The 22,011-nt window shown below is 55.4% G+C and overlaps 2 protein-coding genes and 1 long non-coding RNA gene across 6 annotated transcripts in view; 1 reads left to right on the forward strand and 2 right to left on the reverse strand.

The window, feature by feature from the left end:
- Positions 1–877: 877 nt before the first annotated feature.
- Positions 878–13,495, forward strand: FAM151A (family with sequence similarity 151 member A). Its single transcript, XM_058717311.1, has 8 exons — positions 878–1,450; positions 2,445–2,591; positions 7,576–7,728; positions 8,752–8,911; positions 10,336–10,560; positions 11,288–11,427; positions 12,149–12,292; positions 12,720–13,495. Exons 1-8 carry the CDS (start codon positions 1,324–1,326, stop codon positions 13,391–13,393), a joined length of 1,770 nt encoding a protein of 589 aa, XP_058573294.1. The 5' UTR covers positions 878–1,323; the 3' UTR covers positions 13,394–13,495.
- LOC131504704 (uncharacterized) lies at positions 9,507–10,336 on the reverse strand. The gene is made up of 2 exons (XR_009258124.1): positions 9,972–10,336; positions 9,507–9,866 (listed from the first exon to the last, which is right to left on the reverse strand). It is a non-coding gene; the product is annotated as an uncharacterized LOC131504704 (long non-coding RNA).
- Positions 13,488–22,011, reverse strand: part of ACOT11 (acyl-CoA thioesterase 11) — a 49,774-nt gene continuing 41,250 nt past the window's right edge. For 2 of the 4 annotated variants that reach the window (XM_058717309.1, XM_058717310.1), the window contains exons 9-16: positions 21,457–21,601; positions 20,097–20,152; positions 18,995–19,061; positions 18,544–18,627; positions 17,520–17,653; positions 15,384–15,515; positions 14,570–14,696; positions 13,488–13,721 (exon numbers count right to left, since the gene is read on the reverse strand). In XM_058717309.1, the coding sequence (XP_058573292.1) occupies positions 13,566–13,721; positions 14,570–14,696; positions 15,384–15,515; positions 17,520–17,653; positions 18,544–18,627; positions 18,995–19,061; positions 20,097–20,152; positions 21,457–21,601 (901 nt within the window). In that variant the 3' untranslated portion in view covers positions 13,488–13,565. Of the gene's footprint in view, positions 13,722–14,569; positions 14,697–15,383; positions 15,516–17,519; positions 17,654–18,543; positions 18,628–18,994; positions 19,062–20,092; positions 20,153–21,456; positions 21,602–22,011 lie in introns of all 4 variants that reach the window. The other 2 variants (XM_058717307.1, XM_058717308.1) reach the window with 1 other exon arrangement.

Raw genomic sequence — 22,011 nt, forward strand, 5'->3', positions numbered from 1 at the left:
TCGTGTGAAGTGTCATGGGGGGTCCTTGGCAGCCTGGTGTCCATTTCAGAGCTGTTCCGCCTACCAGAAAGCCACAGCTGGATAAGGTCCCTCTTCCTCCGAGATGCAGCCTGCAGAAACCTCAGAGCCAAGAGAGGTAGGGAAGCTCAGAGCTCACTGGCATCTTTCCCAAGAATGACGAGCAACACACAGTGTGCTGGCTGGAAAGACCCTTCTCTCTTTGTGGTTGGGCAGGAAATGATGCTCTCACCTTCATCTTTGGTCCCAAGCCCCAGGTCTCTGTGTCCAGGGTCCTCCTGGGTAGCTCCTCAGCGATTACCTACGACCCCCATGACGCACGAGATCTGAACCAAATTCCCTCCCGACATGTTCCGCACCACCCAGATTCCCTCCATCGTCCCACCTGGGCATCATTCATCATTCTAGATAGTCTTAACAGGCATACACACACACACACACACACACACACACACACACACACACACACGGGCGTGTGCTTCTGAATCAGTCAGTCTATCAGTGGCCCTGACAGATTTTCTGTGAGCCTCTGTAAACCAAAGTCCCTGTGTACCTTACAGGTGATTCTTGGACTCATTTAAATTCCAGAGTCCCTGATGTAGGGACAGTCTCTAACTTACTTCCCACGCCAGGGGCCCCCAGGACACCCTCAGAGCGAGGTGGTGACTCAGCCCCTTCCCTGTGGACTCACTGCCCCAGGAGTGGCTTGTGTAACCTAGGCCAGCACGCCAAGCCTATCAGCTTCAATCTCAGGTAGATAATCTGTCAACCACAATCTGGGATGGAAGGAAAGTTCATATGCCTCAGGCACATCTAATTTGTCCTTGTCATCAACCCTTGCCTGACCTTGGTGACTTCCTGGGGCAGGGCAGAATACGGAAAAGAACGATCCAGCTGCCACCTTTTGCACAGGGGAAGACTCCTGCTCCGATCTCCAGGAAAGCAAGGTCGAGTGGGCAGTATCCCGACTCCCAGGCAGGAACGGAAAGACAGGGGACGGGGGCTTGGTCCAACCTTTTCTGGCCTCTTGAAGGGCTCAAAGTTTGTGGTGGAGGTGTTAGGACTTTCTGCTGGATTCGTTAAGATCCTGGGAGGGTGTGGAAAGAGGAGGAGGGGAGGGAGGGAGGAGGAGCCTCAGGGGCAGTCTCTGCACCTAGACGTTCCTGACCTGCGGGAGCTGGAGTGTCTCCGTGGAGAAGTGGATGCCGCATGGGGCTCCTGCCTCCCCCGGGATCCTAGCTACAGGGAGCCTCCGGGGACCCCTGGGCCTGAGGAGCTGGGAGGCATCCCACAGAGAGGATCATCATGGCGTGTAAGAAGAGGTGCTCCAGCCGGCAGACCAAGTGGGCCCTCGTCGGCAGTGCCAGTGTGGTTCTGGTTTTCGCCTTTGGGATGGTCCTGAGCTTCGTGCTGCAGCAACGCACCCAGCCAGGTAGGGACCTCCCTGTCGTGCCACCTGCTTGGCTTCCCCGTCGCCCACTCTGACAGCCTCCTCTCCCATCCCACGTCCCCCACTGAGACTCTGTCCCCAGCAGAAGGCCCCATCAACTTTCCCCTCCTCCTCCACCAGGCTCCGGTTGCCCACCCGGCCCAGACCTCCCTCCTGGGCCCCTGAATGGGCCTTCTCCTTTGAAGATGATGTGGGCATCTCAGACTCAGAAGACAGAGCTCACTTCGTATTCCCCCCATGCCCATTTCCCCTTCCCTTCCCGCGGAAACTGGGGGGCAGCCTCCACTCTCACTTCTGCCTCGTGTCTGTAGCCACAGCACCTGGCTTCTACCCTGCGCCCCCTCTACCCTCCCTGCCCACCGGGCACCCCGGCCTCCGGGGTCCTTGACCCCTGCCTCGGCTTGCCTGCAGACGGCCTCTGTCTGCAGCCTGCTCTCTCCAGCCAGCGCTCACTCTGTAGCCCGTGAGATCTTGCTAAATACAACCCCCTCGCTGCCCTCAGCACACAGCCAACCCCTTTGCTGGCGTTCATGGCCATTCACAACCTGATCACAATGCCCCTTTCCAATGCTGCCCACACCATGTCTCCACCGCCGTCTGTACCAAGCCAGTGGTTATTCCTCTAGGTGACCACCCTCTTTCCTCGGGCCCAGCCTTTGCTTATACTGTTCTCTCTGTCAGGAACAACCCAGTCCCCCTTTCCTATCCCATTTGCACCCATCCTCAAGGCCCCCTTAAATGTTCCCTCCTCTGTGAACATCCTGACTGCCTAGGCTGCTTTGGGGTCCCCTTGTGCCCAGGAGCCCACACATTGCTCTCACGCACAGCGCTGATGGCCCCGAGACCCCCTGTCTCGCTGTCAGATGGAGAGCTGGACACACCCTCGGAGCCCAGGGAGGGTCAGTGGGATGAACGGACAGGAGTCTTGGGCAGAGGCGAGAACCGATGCTAACGGACCCCTTGGGCTTCATGCCAGGCTGTGAGCAGGAAGCAGCCTGCCGCCCGGACGCAGACATGCTGGACTACCTTCAGAGCCTCGGCCAGATCAGCCAACGAGATGGCCTGCTGGTCACCTGGTACCACGCTGCCAACAGCCAGAAGGAGATGGGGGCTGCCCTAAGCAGTAAGTCTGGCTGCCAGGACTGGGGCAGGCCAGGGCGGGGGTGGAGGAGGTGGGGGGAGAGCAGAGGTGGGGATGAGACGGCACCACCTACGAGGCGGCATTATGGCGAGAACCAGATGTGTGATTCCAAAGTCATCCTGTCCTGCCCTCCGTCCCGGCTGCCCCCTCCACCACCTGCCAGCTGACAGCTGTCCCTGCCTAGCCTGTGGAAGCCAGAAGACATGTGAGTTTGAGGCCCAGTGCTATCAAAAGAAGCTGTGAAAACCTGAGCAAATTGTGTAATGCCCCTGAGTCTCCAGTTCGGACTGATTATGGCAACCAGTCAGCGGCCCTGGGGTAGCAGACAAGCGATCCGGCCCCACTATAGCAGGACTTTGGCCAAGAAGAAAGCCAATGACTCCAACCAGGCAGTGCCCAATAGCAAGCAGCAGGGAGAGGTACCCCTTAGCATAGCTTCGGGGGTCCGGAGAGAACCCCAGGCCCAGTTTTCTCCCGGAGGGTCCTGCCAGAGCCCCGGAGTAGGCTTCTAGGAGAAGGGTGGTGCCACAGCTGGGGTGGGGACCGAGTGGGACCCAGGGGCAAGGTTAGGCTGGTGAAATCATCTTGGACATGACTTCCATGTGGAGAGGAGGGGCCAGAGCCAAGATCTGGGAGGCAGACGGAACCAGGTTCAAGTCTTCCCTTGGCCCCCTACTGGCAGAGTGATTTGGGACAGGTGACGTCACCTGTCTGCAGTTCACTTTTTCCCTCTGCAGAATACGGATTGGTAGAATTTCCGTCTCATTTGTCATCCGAACCAGGGCACTTCCGATAGTGAAAGAAATCATTACCGAAAATTATGTGGAGACAACATGGGGCACCTGGGTGGCACAGCCAGTTAAGCGTCTGACTCCTGATCTCAGCTCAGGTCACGATTTCACGGTTTGTGAGTCTGAGCCCCACATCAGGCTCTGCACTCATGGCACGGAGCCGCTTGGGGTTCCGTCTCTCCTTCTCTCTGCCTCTCCCCCCACTTGTGCACACACACACACTCTCTCTCTCTCTCTCTCAAAATAAACAATAAAAATAAGCAAAAACGAAAACGAAAATTGTGCGGAGACAACAGAAATACATCCAACTATCTCAGGCAAAGGGAGAGGTACGGTCACTCTAGTTCTGTGAGCTCCTCCATGTGAATAATGATTAACACTCGGTGAATGCCTAACCAAGGCTATCTCCATTAAATAATAATTCTTGTGAGTGAGGAAAAGGAGGCCCAGAGAAGTCCAGTAACCTGCCAGAGTTAACAGACTGCAAACAGGAGCGCTGGGACCAGTAGGTTGCAATCTGGGTCCAGAGCCTGCCCGCTCGGCCGGGGTGCTGTCCTGCCTGGCTGTGCTGTGTAGAGCCTCCTGGCACGTGGGGTGGAATGGGGGGAGGCCTCGGGAGCTTCCTGTCCCCTCAGGAGACAGCCCTCCCTCCCTCGTCACTTGTCCCTTCCTCATACCCCGCCCGAACACGGCGGCCCCCCAGATTCAGCATCTCGAGGGCAAGACAAGACAGAAGGCTTTTTTGAGGAAGAAGCTGGGTCTAGGTGGCAATCCCAAGGAGGCAGGTTAGGTCCAGAATGTACTTTCTGCCGGTCTTCAGTCCAATTCACTGAGTGTGCGGCTGGGCCCTTGCTCTGGGTCCATCTCCAGGGGAAGGTTGAGAAATGAGTGAGATTGTGACCTTGTCTCCAACGGGCTCACAGCGCCTTAAGGGAGGCACCATCAGAAGGTAACCAGGGCTCAGAGATGGCTTTTGATGCACCCTGCCTCCCCGAGACTGGCACCGGCCCCCACTGGATGGGGAAGGAGACAGCTATGCATCCATTCTCATGAGCTACCCTCTTACCTGCACCCCCACCCGGTTCTGGCCTGGCTTCTCTGGGCCTCACCGGGGCCCAAGCCTTTTGGACCCCTCTCTCTGCGTCTTTTTTAAAAAAATTTTTAATGCTTATTTTTGAGAGAGAGACAGAGCGTGAGCGGGGGAGGGGCAGAGAGAGAGGAAGGCACAGGCTCTGAAGCAGGCTCCAGGCTCTGAGCTGTCAGCACAGAGCCCGACGCAGGGCTCACAAACCACAAGATCATGACCTGAGCTGAAGTAGGATGTTTAACCGACTGAGCCACCCAGGCGCCCCCCTGCCCCGCCCCCCTCTCCGCATCTTAACCAAAAGTTAAGATGAGAAAGAAATTTGTGCTCATCAAAATGAAGGCCGCCTTCATAAAGCCCTTTACAGTGTAACAACGTGCTTTAACACCTATGTCCTATTTTCATGGCCTGGGGAGGCTCATCCCCACCTTGCCAACAGGGAGTCCCACACTCTAGAAGTAGGATCTATAACAGGATGAAATGCGATGATGTGAAATGCCCAGCTGGCTGCCAGGGACAGCCTGGCACTCACCTTCCTTCCCCTCCTGGAAATCCAGGCACCTAGATTCTAGAGAAATCTGCAAAAATCCTGACTTTGGCCAAGCTGTTTCTTTAACCTTTCTGGACCTGGGTTTATCGATCTTGACTTTTCTATCATTAATTCACTCCGTTGTTCATCATTCAACAACCATTTGTGAAGCTCTTTGTTGTTGTTGTTTTTTGGTTTTTTTGTTTTTTTGTTTTTTTTTTTTTTGAGGCCTGATACCAACTAGGCACCAGAAATTCAAGTGATGTTCAATTCAGACCTGGACCCTGCTCCCTGGTGCCTACAATCAGGAAGGTTGATGCTAAGTGAGCAATTACATGGGGCCAAGCACTCAAAAAAGTAGCACAGAAGCAGGTGACTAAGTCAGACTGGGCATGGGGTTCAGGCACGGCCTCCCTGAGGAAGTGATATTTTAAGCCAACACTAACACATGAGCAGAAGGTGGCCTAGTAAAGCTGCAGAGGAAAGAGTGTTGCCAAGGCAACATCCATGAGCAAGAGCCCAGAGATGGGAGCACACAACAAATTCGAGCCTTAGCACTACTCAAAGTGTGGTCCATGGACCAAGGGCATGGGCATGGCTAGGGAGCTGGTTAGATATGCAGTATCTCAGTCCCACCCCTGATCCCACTGCTCGGAACTTGAATTTTTTTTAATATATTTTTTAAATGTTTATTTCTTTAGTCTGAGAGAGAGCACACGCACAGAGGAGGGGCAGAGAGAGAATCTCAAGCAGGCTCCATGCTGTCAGTGAAGAGCCCCATGTGGGGCTCGATCTCACATACTACGGGACCATGATCTGAGCTGAAATCAAGGGTCAGATGCCTAACTGACTGAACCACCCAGGCTCCCCCAGAATTTGAATTTTAAGAGTGCCTGCGTGATTTGTGTGCACGTTAATGTTGCAGAAGCTGGAGGGGCTGGAACCTAGAGATCAGGGAGAGGGGGACTTAAGGTGAGCTTGGCCTAAGCCTGGTCATGCAGGACCACAAGGGCTATGGCAAGGAGTTTGGATTTGATCCTAAGGGCAACGGGTGGGGCTGTTGTTTGGTTGTTTTTTATAGGAAGTGACGTGATCAGGTACGTACATGTTTAGAACACTCACTCTGGTTGCTGTGTGTAGAGAATGCACTTCAAGGGGAGCCAGGCTAGAGGTGAGAGGTCAGGAGGTTGTGAGTGCAAACCAGGAGAAAGGGCCCCTGCTGATGCCAAGTGTCTGTTATGCTGCAGAGCTGAACGTGACCCCTCCCTCCCTCCACTGCACACCCCAAATGCTGAGTGACCCTGGCAGGGTCTTCCCGGTCTGCTTCCGTTGGGAAGGCCTTAACTCTCTCCTAGATTGAACTCTGGAGGACAGGGTTTTAAAAATTGAAATTGAAAACTGAAAAGAACAATGCTCCGTGCTGTAAGGGTGCAAGGAGATGGGCAAGCTTACGTACCTCAGGTGGGAATATGAATCAGAACAACTTTTCTAGACAGTGATGTGATAATATGGACTTCGTTTTTTTTAATGTTGACTTATTTACTTTTTAAATTTTTTTTAATGTTTTTATTTTTGAGACAGAGCATGAGCATGAGCAGGGGAGGGGCGGGGGGGGGGGGGCGGGCAGGCAGGACACAGAATCGGAAGCAGGCTCCAGGCTCTGAGCTGTCAGCACACAGCCCGATGCGGGGCTTGAACTCACGGACTGTGAGATCATGACCTGAGCTGAAGTCGGACGCTTAACTGACTGAGCCGCCCAGGTGCCCCTACTTATGTACTTTTTGAGAGACACAGAGAGAGAGAGAGAGAGAGCATGAGTAGGGGAGGGGCAGAGAGAGAGAGGGAGAGAGAAAATCCCAAGCAGGCTCCTCACCAACAGCAGAGAGAGAGAGAGAGAGAGAGAGAGAGAGCATGAGTAGGGGAAGGGCAGAGAGAGAGAGGGAGAGAGAAAATCCCAAGCAGGCTCCTCACCAACAGCACAGAGCCCGATGCAGGACTCAATGCCACAAACCACAAGGTCATGACCTGAGCCAAAATCAAAAGTTGGATGCTTAACCAACTGAGCCACCCAGGTACCCCAATAATTTACACTTTAAAAATGACCCTTCATGGCCCTACCTCAAATTCCACAAGTAGGGATTAGAAATAATTCAAAAGTCAGGATAAAAATAGGCATCATTTGTTAGTAGCAAAAAATTAAAAACTACCAAAATGTCTCAGGAATAAGAGGTGGTTAACGAAATTGTGGTGAGCACCCACAACCAGAGTTTTTGTAGCCATTTTTCTTTTTTAATAAGACATAGGAGATTGTGAAGATGCCATAATACTGAAAGAAAAAGATCAAAAATTACAAATGTAGTGTGGTCTCAATTGTATAAAAACCATATGTAGGCAAAAATGGAAGAAAATACATCCGAACGTGAACTATGATGGAAGTGTGGATGAATTTTTTCTTCCTGCTTTTCTGTATTTTCCAAATGTTCTTTGATAAATGCATGATGCTTTGGTGATGGGAAAAAAAATTTTTTTAAAGGAACTGATCAAGTTGTGCCTCTTGCCCAGGCAACGCCATGGTCCTGGAGGCAGACGTCACCATAGAAGGACTCAACACGGTCAATGAGACAGGAGTCCCAGTCATGGCACACCCCCCAGCCATCTACAGCGACAACACCCTGCAGCAGTGGCTGGAGGCTGTGCTGGCTTCTTCACAGAAGGGTGAGGACTCTCTCAGCCCCTCCCCAGCTCCCCAGCTCTCGGGTCCTCCCCTGGCTCCTTGCCTGAGCTTTCCTGCCCTAGTGGCCCAGAGAATTCCAGGTGAGGTGGGGGGTGGCAAAGTGCCAAACACGTTCAGGTTGTTCCCTCCTGAATCCTCCAAATTGGGTATAGCCTGTTCAGAGCCCAACTCTGCCCTTCCCTCCCAGGTCCCTTTGCCAATTGCCATCTGAATCTAGGCATCAAGGCATCCCCCTCACACCTCCCCCCACGTCCTTCACCCTTTCACCACATGCTGTCCCCAAACTCAGCGGCTCTAGTCTTCCCTCCACCACAGCCACCAGGCACATCTGAGTGAGATTTCCAAAATGCCCATTTTGTCATGCCACACCCCTCTTTAGCCCTGCATGGCTCCCCACTGTCCTCGGGCAAAGCGTCATCTCCTTGGCCTGGCTTTCCACACCCCTCTCCCAGTTCCCAGCCTCGCCCCTGCAGTTCTCTTCATCACCAGCCCCTGGCTGCCTGAGTGGACAGGCCTGTGTTCACAGGGGCCCTTCATCTACCTTGATTGCCCTCCTCTACTCAAACACCCCTCCCTGCAGGCTAAGTGACCCCCCCCCTCCCCCGCACAGACTCAGGTGGCTCAGGACCCTCCAAGCCTGCCCTTTCCAAGAACCATGGTCTCTTTTCATCAGATGCTTGACAACCCCTACACCAGCCCAAGTCCAAGCCTCTGTTTCCTCCCCCTCTCCCCCAGGGGCGGGGGCAGGAGCTCATTCCCCGGAGGCAGGTCCTTCCTCTGGGTTAGCTCTGCCTGTTTAAAAGCGCTCTTTTCACCCAGCTGGAATCTGGTGCCTGGCTTCTCTCCTCCTCCCACTCCCAGCCCCAAACACACACACACACACACACACACACACACACACACACCATACCTGCTCTCGCTGCTCCAGGAAGTCAAGTCTGCCGGTTCCTTCTGCCCTGAGCACGAGAGGCCATTTTCCCAAGTTCTTGGCCCCCTCCCCACAGGCATCAAACTGGATTTCAAGAGCCTCAAGGCTGTGGGCCCCTCCCTGGCCCTCCTGCGGCGGCTCACAGAGGACGGGAGAGTCCGAAGACCTGTGTGGATCAATGCCGACATCCTGAGGGGCCCCAATGTGCCCATCTCAATCGAGGTCAATGCCACACAGTGAGTGTTCACCTCTCTGCCCCAGCTGCATCCAGCCCGCTTCCTTCAACATCTGGCACAGAAAGTGCTCAGGGCACATTTACTGAGGTTTACCTCTGACCTCTGAGCTTTTGCACGTGCTGTTCTCTCTGACTTTTCCCCCATTCCCTGATGAAGCTAGGCCCCATCATGACCTCCTCCAAAAACGACCCTGACATCCCAGGCTGCTGAGAACCTTCCTCCACACTTCCCTCCTAACACAGCCCTGATTTCATTGGGCTGTCACTACCGATGACAGGTTTACAGCCCCTGCTACACTGTGGACTCCTGGAGGACAGACAGGGCCCAGTCCTCTCTGTATCCCCAGTGACCAAGGCAGGGCTTGGCCTGCTAGAAAGAAGTCTAAAAGTGCTAACTCCTTCCCCAGCCCCCCTGAAATCCCGGCACTGCCACCAGCAGCCGTCACACAGCCCAGCTGCACAGTGCTCCACAGTTTATAGCGAAGGGCCACACAAAAGAAGAGAGTGTGTCCAATTTGACCTTTACATAGCAACACCAAGTTAGGAGTATCCCCCCCCCCATTTTGCAGAAGAGAAAGCTGACCAGTAATCAAGACTCAATTTGTTGAATGTTTATTATGTGCCCAGCCCCTGTTTCAAAAGGCACTTGAGTTGTCAAGAGAATGAGGTAGGTGCTATTAGTTTCATTTTATTAACAGAAGAACAATCTCGTTGAAGTTACGCGACGGGCCTAACTCTAATGATTGCAAAGCAAAGATTCAAAGCCAGGCCTTTCTGATTCTAACATCCATCTGTCCATCTGTCCAGCCAGCCAGCCAGCCAGCCAACAATCCATCCATCCAGTGTTTATTGTGATTCTCAAACTGAGATGCATTTGGAAAGCAGCAGTTGGGACAATGCAGTCAGTGGCCCCAAGATAAATATGGCTCATCTTCTTGGAGTGTCGATTTCACTCACTAGTTTAGGGAGGAGAGGGTCATGTTATTTCTCTATTAAAATTTCTATCAGGGCAAAGTTTTAAATGAAATTTAAAAATAAAATCTGAAGTTTCAGAGACTTACAGCTGGCAGAGTCCAAATTCCCACATCGGGGGGCCCTGGCTTGTCTCCCCGGTCCAGATGGGGACGCTTCAGAGGCCCTGCCCTCCCAAAAGGGACGCCATCTTTGAGAATCAAAGAGGTTGAGTGAGCTGCCCAAGGTTACAGAGTCAGGACCCGAACCTGGAACCTAGAACCCCTGACTCCAAAGTCCGTGCCTTATTTATAGGACCTAAATAAGTCACTTATGTTCTTCAGGACTCTGCTTCTGTCCTTATATTCTATATTCACCGGGCCTTGTCACTTCCTAGCACGGTGATGGGATCCCAGGACACGGGGAAGGGGACAGCAAGGCTCTCAAAGACCAGTGTCTCTGATTTCTCTGCAGGTTTCTGGCCTTGGTCCAGGAGAACTATCCTGAGGCCACCCTGTCTCCGGGTTGGACCACCCTCTATGTGCCCCTGTTCCCGAACAGAACATACACCAGAGCCATGGTGGAAAAGATGCAGGGACTGGTGGGAGCACTGCCACAGAAGGTCACCTTCCCCGTGCGGGCTGTCATGGTGCGGGCTGCCTGGCCCCACTTCAGCTGGCTGCTGGGCCAATCTCAGAGGTGAAAACTCCCAGGCCCCTGCCTTAGCCCCTGACCCACCAAACCCACGCCCAGGCATTGATGCCTCCAGACACTTAAACACATTTGTCTAATACCCGCTGGTGTTCACATCTTCTACTATGGCCCTGGTTTTGCTTGTATACCTCTGGTGACAGGCTGCTCACTATCATTTGAGGCAGCCAGTCCACTGGTGGATAACATCTACCTAATGAAGTCTTCTGCCCACGGGAGCCAGCTGTGCCCTGCATAGCCTACACCTGCAACTTCTGCCCAGGATGATCCTGCCGGAATTGAGGGACCCCCATCTGCACTCCTGCAGTCCACTCCTAGCTGCCCAGCCCCACCTTCCTCAGCCACTTCCCACAGGAGTCCCAAGGCTGTCTCCTTCCCCCTCCACACCTAACTTCTCCCCCACGGCCCTGTATCCACCCCTTTCTGTCCTTGTCCCTTCCCTAAGACAGGACCAGAAATACACATTCCCAGTGAGGAGGCAGGGCGGGCCATCCCCTCCGTCCTTCTCAGTCTCTGCTTTTGCTCTCCATTCGTGAAGCCCTGTGGCTCCTTCTGCCCCTGAGGAGGAGGTAGTTCTCAGGGAGGAGGGGCTGGTGGGAAGCTGGAGGCCAGATGCTCTATTCCTGCCTAGCTAGGGTCCAGTTCTGAGCACAGGAGTGGGGTTGAGGACCTTGCTGGGCCCAGGCAGGTGCTGAGCTGGCTCTCTGGGCCCCAGGTACAGCCTGACGCTGTGGCAGGGCGCCTCGGACCCCGTGTCAGTGGACGATCTCCTCTATGTCCGAGACAACAGTGCCTCTCACCAAGTCTACTATGACCTCTTCGAGCCTGTCCTGTCGCAGTTCAAGCAGCTGGCCGGTAGGGAGGGCTGTGGGCGGGCAGGAAGGGGGAGGGTGGGCCTGGATTCTGCACAGAACAGCATTTGGTGGACACTGGAGCAGAGCTGGAGGGGCGAGGCATCGGAAGAGGAAAATTCTGGGTCTAACGGGGTCAAGGAATCCTTTCAAGCACCTATCGTGTGCCAGACCTCGGTATGGTATGCTGGGCAAGCCTCATATCCAGGAAGCTGTGATTCTGGTTTACGGATAGGGAAACTGAGGTTCAGAGCAGTTAAGTATCTACACAGTCATTTGCTTGTACATAGCACAGCTTAGATTGGAACCCAGCAAATTCCAAACCCCATGTACTTTTCCCTTACAGCATAGTTCCTCAGAGACTGCCCCCCCCTCACTGTACCCACTAATCAGTGGCCCAGATGCTACCGGTTCCCTTGTCCAGACCCCTCATTCCCTTGACCCTGAACCTAGGAGAGCCTGCAGTTAAGCCATCCCAAAGGGAACCCATCGGGTTCTCAACATTCCTGCACAGGCGCCATCTAGGCTCCATCAGGTTTCCACCCCAGCAACTCTGCTCGTTGGCTGTAGGACCTTGGGTAAGTCTCTTATAATCTCCAGTGGACTCCACTGGAGCAAGCAAGCCTGGCGGGTTGCTGTGAGGCTTAGAATGCGCGTAAACACAGTGCACAGAAGGCACTCCGTGAATGGTGGCCGCTTCACCTTGGCAATTTGGGGTCCCACAGCGAATGCCACGCGGAAGCGAATTTACTACACGGGAGGCAGCCTGATCCCTCTTCTCCAGCCCCCCGGGGGAGACGGTCTGAGCGTGGAGTGGCTGGTTCCTGACATCCAGGGCAACGGGAGAACAGCAATGGTTAGCCTCCCAGGTAAGGTCTGCCTTTAGCCCTTGTGCTCCTAGATAAACTGTGGGGGGTTCCTTTGCTTGGGGTAGGAACCTAGGGTCTCTGCTACCGTGGCAACGGGCTGGATGCCACGGTGGGGGAGTACAGGGCTATCAAGAGCACAGGACTCCTAGCCTTCAGTGCCCTTGAGCCCTGACCTATATCTGCTGCAGGAGAGGCAGGCACAGGCCCCAGGGCTCAAAGGCCAAGAGCTGAGCTAGCAGCTGATCACGTCATCCTTATGAGCCCCGGGCACATTTATAAAGCAACCCTTCCACCCGGAGCCTGGACCAATCAACAGATCTCAGCAGATGGGGCACCAGCTTCTCCTTTACCACCCCTTTCACAAGGGCCTCTGACACCCCACCATAACCCCAGCTCCTGACACTGTTGTCTGCACTGCCTCTTCCAGACAGAGAAGGCATGATCCTGCTGAACGTTAGCCTCCAGGAGCCTGCGGCCAAGGAGCCGGTGCCCATCGTGCGTGCCCCGGGAGGCCCCGCCCTGACACTGGAGTCCTGCCTGCTGCAGCTCGCTGGGCGTCCTGGACACTGGGGTGTCCATCTGCACGTAGCAGAGCCCTCAGCCCTCCGGCCAGCCCTGGCCATGCTGGCCCATCTCTCCACACTCGGCCACCTGCCTCGGCCTGTGTGGATCGGGGCCACAGTCTCCCATGGCAGTTTTGCAGTCCCTGGCCACCTGGCCGGCCAGGAGTTGCTTACGGCTGTGGCTGAGATCTTCCCCCATGTGACAGTGGCACCGGGTTGGCCCGTGGAGGCGCTGGGCAGCGGCTACAGGGAACAGCTGCTTGAAGATATGCTGGAACTGTGCCGGGCTCTCTGGCAGCCTGTGTCCTTCCAGCTGCATGCAGGACTGCTGGGCCAGAACACGGCTGGAGTCGTGGCCAGGCTGCTGGCCGCCTCCCCCAGGGCCACTGTCATGGTGGAGCACAGCCCTTTGAGGGGCAACTATGCATCCGTGCGGGCAGCGCTGCTGGCGGCCAGGGCTATGGACAAGACCCGAATCTACTACAGGCTGCCCCGGAGCTACCGTGAAGACTTGCTGGCGGATGTTGGCAGGAACTGAGCGCCCAGTGGTGCTGGGCAGGTGGACCCCTGGGTGAAGGCTTCCCCCGGGGCGGGGGCAGGGGGGCGGGAAGGAATAAATGCCCCTGCCTTCCTCAATGCACTGCACGTGTGTCCCGTCCCTGCGGACCGGATAGAGTGGGCGTGGGCAGGAGGTGGCCACTGAGGGTTGCCTAGAGGGTCTGGAGGCTGGGGGCCAGATCGCTCCGGTTGTCCAAGAGGAACTGCTCACAAGCCTTGACGGTGGTGTAGAACTCAGAAGAGAGACCAGCCACGTTGGTGGTCACGTAGTTGAGAAAGCCCGGGGTAGCCTGGTTGTAGTAGGACACCTGCAGGACAGGAAGCCACACTGAGGGAGGCTGGGCGGGGGGCCGGGGGGAGCCAGGTGGGCGTGAGGCGGGCAGGGAAGGCAGAAAACGCAAGCCAGCACCCCAGGGCCGCAGAAGGTGACACACTGTGACTTCCTCCAGCAGGCTTCCCTGACCTCTGTTCTGGGGACTGACAAACAGGACACTGCCATCATGTGCCTCCTCTGGCAGATGAAGGAGGTTCCGGAGGACAGGGACTGGGTGTCCAGAGCCCAGCGTGGATAAACGGTGATACTCCAGAGTCGTAGAAACAAGTTAGAAATAAGCCCAGGGATCGTGCTGAGAAGCTCCTCAGGTTAAGGGTGTTAAGTTAGCGAACACCAGCCTAGTCCCTGCCGGGGTGAGTCTTGGGGTCCTAAGGCAGCGGTGCCTCAAGGATGGGGAGCTGCAGTACCCCCACCCTCGCTCGCTCTCAGCCTCCTCCCCCGCATTTTCAATTAGCACTGGCTGCCCTGCTGAGTTTTATGGGCCCTGAGAGCCGTATAAAGCCTTCCCAGACGAGAGAGGTATATAAGTAAATAAATAATGAGCTGAATTTTAGATCAGAACCCAGGCCTCTGCCCTCAGCATCCAGAGCTTTCTCCGAGACCCTGGAGTCTTGTCTCTGCACAGATTAGATCTTAATGAAGGCTTGTTTTCAGCCCCTGACACTCTTAGGCTGCCCCAAGCTAGAAGAGAGCCTGCTGGGGGGGTGGGGGGGGGGGCAGGTGGGGCCCAGGTATGGGACTGACTGAGCCTGCAGCACAGAGCTCTGGACACGCATGTGGCTTTGGGGGCACTGTTGGGGGGAGGGGTACACCGGGCCTCACCTTGGTCAGCTGGTCCCCCTCTCGCCAGAAGCAGAAGCCTGAGCAGAGGGTCTCCCCGCGCCTGTATGCTGGTGTCTCGGGGTGCGTGGGCAGTGTAACGGACCTCAGCGCGATGACATAGGGGTCCCTGGAGCCGACAAAGGGCAGAGAGGGGCACACAAGGAGGTGAGGACCTGCTCTTCCCAGCTCAGGCTCCAGAGCCCCCTCCACTCAGACATCTCACCAGAGTCTAAGGCCCATAAACTCTTAAAGGCCCGAGGCCTGGCTCTGGACCAGGCTAGAGAGAGGAGGCACCTGTGGGTCAGCAGCCCTGAATCTGCCAGGAGCCAGCCTGGCTTTACTGTACATCTTCTGGAAAAGCCCCTCCACTGCAGCCACTCGAAGGAGTCACATACTTTGGGATTTCATGCTTCATTCTTCTGTGCTTGTCTCTAGCGGAAGTGATGCCGACTATCCTGACACAGCGGGCAGGCTGCCTTCCGCCTTCCCACTTTTCAGCCAACATGGCGCCCTCAGGAGGTGAGGCCAAGGAGGTGGCCACATGAGCAAGGGCCTGTCCATGACCGGGGTGAGGCAGCCTCACCACCCCAGGGACACAGGCCACCCCGCCTTAGAGCATAAGTGGCCAGAGGGGAGCTGTGTCCCCTCGTCCTCCACTCTACCCACAGCAAGGCCACGGCAGCCCAGAAAAGCCAAGTGGTGCCTGAAGTCCGCAGCGGGCAGAAAGCAGAGCTCTGAGGCTAAGCTGACGCCCCCTCCCGGGTGGGGGTTAACGAGCCCCGCCCGCCTCCTACCTCAGCAGGCGGACACCCACCCGTTGTCGCACGGCTTCCGCCGAGAGGCCAGGATCACAAAGTCCTGGGGCTTGGCGTCACCGCCAAGGGCAGGGCTGATGACGTGGTAGATGGCATCATCCTCGTCCACCTGCTGCACTAGCTCCACGCTCCTGTAGGGAGGCCCAGAGATCAGGGTTCAAGGGAGTCACACTGGCCCAGGCTTTCCCATGCCGCAGCCTTCTTGAGCAGACGTCTGGGGGACTTTACCACCTACATTGCTCAGCAGGGACCACAGGAGGGCAGAAAGGCCAGGCCAAGCTGCACATGAACACACACACACACACACACACACACACGCACACACGCACAGGAGCTCACACAGACGCGTCCACAGGCAAATGCACACACATACAGACATGGGAACAAAGACATGCACACCTGTGAGCGTACACAGATACCCACCACGGTGTCTGTACCTGTCTGCAGGTGCACACGCCCGCACCGATGTGGGACAGTTTACTGGTTGTGAGCACCTGCCATGTGTCAGGCATTGCTCTAAGAGCTTTCCATGCACTGTGTCCTTGAATCCACAGTGGCCCATGCAGGAGGTGCTCTCAGTATCCCTACACATGAGGGGCTGACTCAGAAAATAACCTGCCCACAGCCACAAAGCCATTCAGGCTGAGATGTGCTCGTACTGGCAGGTGCCAGAGTTCTGCCCCTTGGGCCCGGGCATGCTGCACATATGTGTCCAGGTACGACGCAGAGGCTTACACCAACACACGTGCACACACACAAGGACATCCACACAGAAACACACACGACCATGTCCAAACCCGCCACTCTCTGCCCTGCTCTCTCACTCACCTTCAGAGGCTGTCTCATGAACAAGATGCTATCGGTGGGGTGGGAGGAAGCAGCTAGGGGTTCCCTTTCCCCTTGGGACACTCTCCCCACCAATCCCACCAAGGGTCAAGATCTGACCTGGCCTTCAAGGCCCACGCCAGCCTGCCTCCTCCAAGAAGTCTTCCTATCGTAGGCCCAACACCCCCAACATCCACCACCAAATCACCTCCCGGCTTTGTAGAATGTCACTGCCAACAGGCCTGGGGTCACCTAGACCAAGGCTTTTTTTCTTTTTTTTTTTTTTAAAAAACAACAGCCTTTTTTGCACCAAAACCTTAAACAGAAAGCCTGTGTAGAAAGAGCCACAAGTAGGCCCACGCTGGTGAGTTAAATGGGAGTAGAAAGGGGAAGGCAATTGGTCAAAAATCAATTTGCCAAACCTACAGACCCTCCCTATGGAGATGCTCAGGAATACAGGCTCCTCATAAGCAGCCAATTGGAGAAATGATCAAAGAACTCCCCAAAGTAAGGTGTTGGCACAACAGAAAATGACTTTAAAGGGATTTGAAAAAATACCAGTTTCAACTTTAACATTCTCATATTAAACACTGAAATTTTGGCTATTTTCCTAAGAACAGATTTCTCTTCCTTGGTTAAATTCAGGAAGAAAATATTCGCCTGAAGAATCAGTAAATTCAGGGAACAAATGTATTCACAGGAATAACATTTATATTCAGTAACTCACTACATTCAAAAATAACATATGCATGCACATATCCATAAGAAGAGCTGGCAAACTGGGTGAATTCATCAAATCGGCCATTCCTTTAGTTACCCTGAGTCTGGGAAGGGGCCCACCTGCCCCCTCAGCGTTCTACCCCCCACCCCAAGTGGTCCCTGAGCCTTCTTTGGGGACACAGGACCCCACAGAACATGGTTTGAAAATCACTGATCTATCCAGAGTCCAGGTGCATGACCCACACTTCAAGTACCCATTTTAAGAAGAGGGAAACTTGAGACCTAGAAAGGAAGTGACTTGCCTGAAGTCACACAGCCAGTTGGGCCAGAAATAGGATTTAAACCCAGGCTTCCAACTCCAATTCCAGGCTCAGTCCCTTCCCTGAGGGCTCAGAACGCCCTTGACTCTGACACCCACCCAACGCATAACTGTAATTCCCACCCGCCCGCCCCGACGACACCCAGTAGGGGCCAAGCATAATGGGGGATTATGAAGGACAGAACAGAAGGACAGAAGGACACACCTGAAGGCCCACCTTCCCAACAGGCCTGAGAAAAGCACCCTGCCCCACTGGCACCTTGGCCCTCACCGGTAGTGCTTGTCCCACTCGGGCCTCCGAAGCAGGTCTGAGAGCAGCAGGAAGGCCTGGATTGTTTCCACCTGCACCAGCATCTCCATGTGGAAGGAGAGGAACTTGTCGTCCTCCAGGGTGTACAGGCGGACCTGCATGGGACAGAGGTGGCCTCGTTCCTGCACCACCTCCCCAGCCTATGCTGGGGGCGGGGGGCGCTGACTCCGATGCTGGAGACCAGGGCTAGAAGCTCAAGGCTGCCACTGACTTGCTGTGTGACTGTAAAAAAGTGACTCAACCTCTCTGAACCTCAGTCCCATCCCCATGAAAATGGGCTGTTGAGAGAATTCAGGACAGGTAGACAGGAGGGTATCTCAAGAAACAATGACTGGGGTGCCTGAGTGGCTCAGTCGGTTGGGCAGCCGACTTCGGCTCAGGTCATGATCTCGCGGTCCGTGAGTTTGAGCCCCGCGTCAGGCTCTGTGCTGACAGCTCAGAGCCTGGAGCCTGTTTCAGATTCTGTGTCTCCCTCTCTCTGACCCTCCCCCGTTCATGCTCTGTCTCTCTCGGTCTCAAAAATAAATAAACGTTAAAAAAATATATATATAAAAAAAAAAAAGAAACAATGACTGAGGCAACAATGGAGTAGATCCTTAGAGTCAGGCACCCACTGAACCCCCTAATGTCACAGGTGGGGAAGTGACTCTCCCCAGGGCATGGGCAAAGCTCATGTTTTCCCTCAACCCATGCTTGTCCCCTGTCCCCATCCCTACAGGGAAGAAGGAGCAGAGAGAGGGAGGAAGCGGCAGGGCAGAGAGCAGCAGAGATGAGAGGTTGGGGGCAAAATGGTAGGCAGGCAGGAGAGGAAGATTTGTGGGTTCTCCACTCCAGGCCCTGTGGGAGCAGCAGTGTTTCTATAACTGGGTTGGTTTCATGGTCCCATCCAAATCCTTTTAAGAAATCCCCTTATGACATGAGTGCTTTGAGGGAATCTCTACTGCTTGAGATCAGTCGCCTCTGCTGGGTGGATGGGATCGGCTACCTGGTTGATCTCCGAGGACAGCACCCAGTTGTCCTTGGTCACGAGCATCTTCAGGGAGGAGACGTTGTTGTAGCTCAGGTACACCTGGACAGAGCACATAGAGAAGCCTCACGCTCTCCCCTTGAGGGGCTCTGTGCTGAGGCCGTGCTGGACTGGGGGAAAGCACATCGAACTCTGAAGGCGGGTGGGTGCCGGGCCCTGGGCTTCAGGACAGGAGGCCCAGCCTTGGGCAGACTCACTGTGTGACCGTCTTCTCGGGGCCTCAGCTCCCTCAGCCAAACAGAGGGACAGGGGAAAGCCCTTTGCTAACTGTACCAGTCCTGAGGCACGACATAATATCCTGTCCCCTTCTGGAACACTTCCAAACCCACTCTGACGGGAAGGGAGAGTCAGGGTCCCCCCGCCCCCACCCTGGGCCTGAGAACTGTCCAATCAGAGCAGGAAGTCTTACCTGGTTGCTCGGGTCCCAGGGGACAGAGATGGGCATTTCTGTCTGTTTACAGGACACAATGTACTTCCTGGGAGAGGGAAAAAGATGACCATGGTCCCTTGGGAGCCCATGTCTTCCAGAAGACTTCACTCCCTGTGCTCAGCCCAGCAGGCTGGGAGGGACTCCTATCTGGCCAGGCAGACTAGTGAGCGGAGCAACAGAAAAGAGCAGCTGGGACCATCCAGACTTGGTCACAAGTGGAGCTAGACCGAGCAGCGGGGAAGGGCGCCGGGTGCAGGCTCAGTACCCCCACCCTTACTGAGCAGTCGGCTCTGCCTAAAGCAACTTCACCCTTGCGCCTCTGTGTCCTCCTCTGTACAGGGGACTGGGAGTCACATCTGCCTTACAGGGTCGCCATGAGGACACTGGTAGGTTCTCCACAGATGCACCCTTTTCCCATTAACGCAGATGGTGAACCCCAGTACATTTCCAGCACTTTCAGGTCGGTAAAGTGCTCTGACAGCAGAGTCATTCACACCTGGCTGTGCATCTTGAGCAACTGTATCTCCTCTCAGGACCTTTCTTTTTAATATTTATTTATTTATTTTGAGAGAGAGAGAGAGAGAGAGAGCAAGTGGGGGAGAGGCGGAGAGAGAGGGAGAGAGATTCCCAAGCTGAGTCCGCACTGTCAGTGCAGAGCACAACGCGGGGCTTGAACTCATGAACCATGAGATCGTGACCTGAGCTGAAATCAAGAGTCAGACACTTAACTGAGCCACCCAGGTGCCCCAGAACCTTTCTTTCTTCGTCTGTCCGACAGGCATCGGAATCAAAGGAAGGAACACAGGATTTAGAATTGGCCAGACCCAGCCAGGTTCAAGTTCTCACTCTGCCCATCATTCCTATCTGTGTGCCCATGGCCACCTAACCCCTCTGTCCTCAGTGTCCTTGCCTGTACAATGGACCAGGAAGACCGCAGTGTAGTGAGGCTGCGTAGATATAAAGGGCCCAGCCCAGTGCCCAGCACAGGGGCGGCACTGAAGAAATGAGAGTCCCCCGCGCCTGGGGAACAGGAGGACGGCCCTGAACCTGTGTCCCCTCCCTCCACCCAACCCACACTTGCCTGTCCAGTCGGATCTTCTTCCTGGCACTAGCCTCTCGGTACCGCCGCTCGCCATCCTGGGGAGAGACGCAGGGACGGACTACAACGCAGGCAACACAACCGGCTCGCACCCTCCTCCCCGCTCCCCTTACCCTCTGCCCCCCCACGGGCCCAAGGAGGTCCTTCAGCCCTAAAATGGAGTTCAGGTCTCACCGGGGCAGCCAGAGTCAAGGCAACCTGGACAGCAAAGTGCCAAGTCTCTGAGCTCCAGCTCAGTCTGAGCTCAGAGGGTCTCAGGCTCTGAGCAACTTTGGGAACACCACCTGCCCTCGCTGGACCTCGATTTCCTCCTCTGCACCAGGGGATCCCCAAGGGCACTCACAATGCTAGGAAGAAGCCACGTTTACCGAGCACTTGCTGCTACCAGGCCTCTTCTAAAGCACTTCCCAGGCAAAATTTCAAATAAGCCTCACAACAGCTCTCTGAAGTTGGGACTCATGTTATCCCCATTTCACAGAGGAGGAAACTGAGACACAGAAAGGTTGGTGGCTTGCCCAAGGCGGCAGGGGTAAGAAGCGGGGCCAGGAACAGAACACTGATGGCCTGACCCGGAGCCCACCCTCTCACCCACTGCCTCGAATGTCCCCTCACTCGTGAGCATTAAATGGCACGGTCCCTCATGTGCCGGTTCCTCCCCTCCCCCACCCCACCACTGTCAACTGCCCAGCGCCCAGCTGTGGAGTGGGGGGTTTTTACAGCCAGTGCTCAGCCCTGTGAGGCCGGCGGGCAGGGTGGGGGGCTTTCCCAGCGAGAGGGAGTGCTCCTCCAAGGTCACCCCAGGCCTCCCAGAAGCAAGCCGGGGACTGGCCCACAGGAGGCACAAGATCGCATTTTTTAAGAGACGGCCTTTGAACCCAAGCCCCTGACTCTTGTCCCTGTGCTTCTTGCTCTCCTGTCACCTCCTCGTAATGGTCACCATTTATGGAGTGCCTACAGGGCACAGCCAGGCATAGGGTCAGTGTCCCTCAGCTCCCCCCCAACATCCCTGTGAGGCAGGGGTGTAGATACACCCACTTTACTGGCAGGGACCAGAAACTTGCAGAAGGCACCCAGTAGAACACGGAAGAGGAGAGTTTCAACCCACCCCTGCCCCCAAAGCCCGTGCTTTTCCAACCCTGCAGGCTCACGAATGCCTGTCAACACCTAACCATGAGCTAGGCCAAGGTGCCTGCCTTGCACAAGGGCATCTCCAGGGGCCACAAGGCACTCAGAGCTGGCTGTGCCCCAGCAGAGGGGCAGGGCTGAGCCCATCACTCCCGCACCACCCCCACTCTTGGGCAGAGAGGGAGGGGAGCTGGTGGCAGGGCAGGGTGCCACTCACCCCGGGCTGGGGCCGAATCCAGGGCAGAGTCCGAGGCTGGTCATCCGTGTCTAGGACCACGAAGGTCATGAAGGCGCTGTTGATGTGCCGCCGTTGGGTCTCAGCACCCTGGCGGTAAGCCTCTACGCACACGCCCACCTCCATGCTGAGAGAGAGGGAGGGCTGCTTCCATGCTGGACAGACTTTCCTGAGCCCACATCCCCTCCCCAACACACACGTGCACATACGCACACATGCACCCACACACATGTGCACGCACACCTGTCCACGCCCCCACACCCTCTCACTTAGGAGGCTCTATGATCCCAGAATGTGGTCATTATGCAGAGGGGGAACCGAGGCCCAGAATAGGGCGATCACTGGGCCAAGGTCACACAGCAGTCTGGAAGAGAAGCTGGACTGGAAACGGGGCCTCGCAGCTCCTGGTTCAGGGTTTTTTCCCCTGCACAGCCACAGGATGTGTGCTGGTCAGACTGTGAACAATGACGATGACAGTAGTAATAATCCCTCACTGAACATTCTCTCTGGCACGCCACCAGTAACGCCTCATGGAAC

The sequence above is a fragment of the Neofelis nebulosa genome, chromosome 2 (genome assembly GCF_028018385.1).
Source record: "Neofelis nebulosa isolate mNeoNeb1 chromosome 2, mNeoNeb1.pri, whole genome shotgun sequence".
NCBI lineage: Eukaryota > Metazoa > Chordata > Mammalia > Carnivora > Felidae > Neofelis > Neofelis nebulosa.